General features: G+C 38.9%; 1 protein-coding gene across 1 annotated transcript in view; it reads left to right on the forward strand.

Annotated features, from left to right (window-relative positions):
- LOC106517810 (ral guanine nucleotide dissociation stimulator-like 1) overlaps positions 1–3,494 on the forward strand; it is a 17,962-nt gene extending 14,468 nt beyond the window's left edge. Inside the window, exons 16-17 of the mRNA XM_014008831.1 lie at positions 1,606–1,720; positions 1,828–3,494. Coding sequence (XP_013864285.1) covers positions 1,606–1,720; positions 1,828–1,967 — 255 coding nt within the window. The 3' untranslated portion in view covers positions 1,968–3,494. The remainder of the gene's footprint in view (positions 1–1,605; positions 1,721–1,827) is intronic.
- Positions 3,495–4,087: the final 593 nt, after the last annotated feature.

The following is a 4,087-nucleotide window of genomic DNA, read 5'->3' on the forward strand; positions in this document are numbered from 1 at the left end:
TCTGGATCTCTGACAGACGGACTTCAGTCTCTGAACTCGTAAAGTTCTTCTTTTTAATTTTCGCTGTCATTTTCCTGAATAGACACTTCCTGATATCTGAGGCAGGAAACATAGCCTTATATGGTGTTTTTGGGGTGGTAATTATGCTAATCTCCTCTGATCCAGCTCCTCGTGCACGAACAGCTGGATACGAACAGGTGGAATTTACGCAGCTCATTTATTGAATCTGACGTGACATGTTCRTACGAACCCTACGTACGAACAAAAGTAAGAGAAATTTAGGATAAGAATACGAACATGTTCTTGCATGAGGCCCAATGTTCTTAAAATAGGGTTGATTCAAAGTGTGACACAGTGAATCTCTTAGTAGATCTTTTGGTCGATACAGATTTTTTAAATAACTGATACTGTCAGGYGTCATAAGGTCAYAATACACYTTCAATGTTCCAGTCTTATTTTACTGATTATCACTGATCAACACCCTTGAATCTGTGCTAGTATGGGATGTAGTCACATAGCTGAAGCAATTGGTATGCATATGGGTGGACCAGTATCACAATTTGACAGTGTGTTGTGATGATTAAAGACTATCTGTGCTACAAGTCAGCTGTGGGATTTAAAATATAATATTTTAAGAGATACTCCACATTTCCTGAGCTTCTGCCATGTTAGCCCACCCACATAGCAGACRGGTGTGGGCCAGACTTGGTGTCAAGCTGGCTGACTGCTGGCATGGGCATTGGTTTGTCAACCGGATGTGGGCCATGTCTGGCAACGATGACACTGTTTTTTTTAAGATGGCAACCCACAAGTGGCCCAGTTGTGGTTTGGTTTATGTGGTGCTGGCCCATGCATGGACCACCTCTGGCAAACCACATTTGAGGCACCAAAGGGTTGTCATTCTTTGCAGTACCTGGGGTTGAGTGCTAGTGCCTCATGTGGGTCGGAAATGGTCCTGACAAATGTTGCTATGAGGATTATTTGTGTAAAATCACATCGTTGCAGCTAAATAGAAGAAATTTTTGGAGTTTTTTTCAGTCCTGAATATTTGGTCTGAATGCCAGGAGGAGTCARTTCTTTGTCCCTGATACCTTCATTGCCTCCTTGTCAAAATCCAAAACAAGTTTATTTTATTTGTAGTAATTCTTTCATCTCTGTGATGACCACAAGACCTTGATCTTTATTTTTTATCTACTTTCATAATATCTCTTTTTCAGTTTCTCCAAAATATAATGATTTCACTCCTGATAATACTTGGACTTAGGAAGGCTCAGTCAGGCATTTTTGCTAGTTAATAATGCTAATTTGGTTTGGTGAAGTGCCATAATAGTTCCAAAAGGGTGATAAAATATTCAAAAACAGAGCAAACAGTTCAAACCAGTTCAAAGAAATCTTTCAAAGATAGGTGTTTAAAAATAAATAGAAAACCCTAAAACAACATTAGATAACACTGCAGTAACAATAAAAGGCGTCCACAGGTACAACACCATTCCTGACTGTAAATGCTCTGTAATGTTACATAAACTCAACCACCTTCCTGAAGCAAAACTTCCTCCTTCTTCAAGATGCATTTAAGAACATTTGTGATTCTTTTGTCATTTCCAGTTAACCAGTCATGAAAAAACTGCTCAGGTGATTCAGAGAGCTTTGGAGAAGCATCACCTGGAACACATGAACAGGCAGGACTTCACCCTGACGCAGGTCATCTCACAGGAAAGAGGTTAGAACTGAGGAAATCTGTCAAAATAAAAGCTTTAAATGGTGGCAAACTTAACAGAACACATTTGTAACAAATCACCTTTTATAAACTGTACTTTTGTTTTTCAGAGTTGCACATACCAGATAAGGCAAACGTCTTTTATGCCATGTCCACAACTGCAAACTTTGACTTTGTACTGCGTCAGTACCACAAATGCCAGAAGAAACCCCTGAGAACAACTATGAGTCTTGGACGGTTGAGAAAGTGAGCATTTCAAGTCTGCAAACGGAACTGAGCCTATTGGACTCTCAAAGAAAAATTGATTTTGAATTTCTACGAAATGTCTCTGCAATGATTTTGTGGATACTGGCAGAAATTCAAACAGCCGTTTAACAAATGTAGCAAAAGCACTTTATGAAGCTAATATCAACTGGGAGGAAAAGGACTTGAAAACCATCCAGATGTGTTTTATGTTGAAAAGAACTTCAGTCAAACCAGGTGATGAAGTGTGTCGGTAAACTCAGATTTATTAGCAACCAGGAAAAAACGCAGAGCCTCCTCTGACCTGCGCATGCACAACATACTTGACATTTTTCCTGAGACAAACGTGAAGAAGCTCTCGTCCAGCTCTCTAAAGCAGCGGCGAGTCACGAGCTGTGTGCTTTTAGAAAAGCACTGGTGTGCGGAGGTTGGTTCTCTTCAGTGGGCTCTGAGCCACATCGGGTGACACGTAGCTCCACCTGAGTCTTCAGGGAGGCGGCGGTGGAGGAGGAGKGGTTATTGCCTGGGAACTTCTAGAGTGACTCCTTCAGCTAGGCCGTGTTAGTCACCATCTGCAGCGCAGAGCTCCAACTGGATGGACGACATTCCTGAAAGCAGTTGGACGACTCAGACTCAGAATCCCCTCATGTGCCCACGTCGCTGCTTTTACGTTAAACCGACATGAAGAAGAGACAATTATTTGTTTCTGTGAGACTACTTGTTTTTGTWTTTATTTTAATTTGTATTTATTTTGAAATGTGCTTGTTTTCTGTTTGTAATCTGACCTTTAATGTAACAGGTGAAATATTTGAGAACCAGTTCTCATTTAGAAACATGACCACTGTGATTCACTTTAACTGCACCTTAGATGACTCTTTACTAGACTGTCTCCTGACTAGAAGGAAAACTTTTATTTTAAGTACTGCACGACTCATTGTTTTGAAATGCCTCTCATTGTTATTGTTTTAGCAACGTGCCAGATTTTAATGGCAATTTTAATGGAAGTGTTGACCCTGTATGTTTTTTATTGGAATCATTCACGGCAAAAGTTGGCTCTTACTTCTGAACTTCATTGAAACCCTAATGCGGAAGGTTATGAGGATAAAACACAKGAAAATTTCTCTCAGTGACATCAACTAACAAAGATAAATGAGGATATGATTTTCCAAAGCTTCAGGCAGAAGTTGTACAACAGAACTTGTATTCACAGATTTTATTACCCTGAACAGGCCTAACCCTGATATTCTCCTCTCTTTCTTGAAAACCCACTTGTTTGTTTGCAACATGTTGTCTTTGTCAGAGCTTTCTTCTTGTCTGTGAACTGTGCTCTCTGTCCACCTATTGGTTTCAGTTCTTGACCCTCTTGCAGCCTTTGGGTCAAAATGACCCACAASATAAACKGAGGCCTTGTGGGACATCTGAATAAACGCATGAATTCATTTTAATGAACAGTTTTAATCCAAAATTTGATATTCATCAGCAAAACATTGTTTTTTTAAGAAACCCTAATAAACATATTTGTTACACCAAATGATTATATTTTAGTCCTCATTGGTAATATGATGCTGCTTTTTTCCTCAACATTATATTATTTGAAATCATCAGTAATTACTAAAACCAACAGAAGAGCTCACATTACTCCTGCRCATTTGAGGGCTAATATAATAATGTTGGTTTTAAAGTATACAAGTAAAGTATACATACAGAAGGTATGTTATGATATCTTCGATTATTCTGCCTTTTCACTTAGATTTACACTGCCTACTTGTGTTCTTTCTTCTATTTGCATCTTTTCTTAAATCACATAAAGCACTTTGTGTTGCCCTGCTGCTGAAAAGTGCTATATAAATAAAATGTACTTTACCTTACCTTACCTTTAACCTATAGAGCACTTCATGCTCAGGCCCCCCAATAAATATTGGACCTTTTTGAAGCCCCACTCTCCATCCAGGACTCTTGAGATCTTTAAATCAAATGCTGCTGGTGGTGCCTGGAACCTGGAACATTTCAGGCGGCAGTGGCTTGAATGTTCCTGTATATAAAGTTTACTTACTTATTTATTATATTTTTTAGCCTAACAAAAATGTTCCTTTAAATAAAATATGAAATGTGCTGTATTTAAATATA

The sequence above is a fragment of the Austrofundulus limnaeus genome, unplaced genomic scaffold (assembly GCF_001266775.1).
Source record: "Austrofundulus limnaeus strain Quisiro unplaced genomic scaffold, Austrofundulus_limnaeus-1.0 Scaffold53, whole genome shotgun sequence".
NCBI lineage: Eukaryota > Metazoa > Chordata > Actinopteri > Cyprinodontiformes > Rivulidae > Austrofundulus > Austrofundulus limnaeus.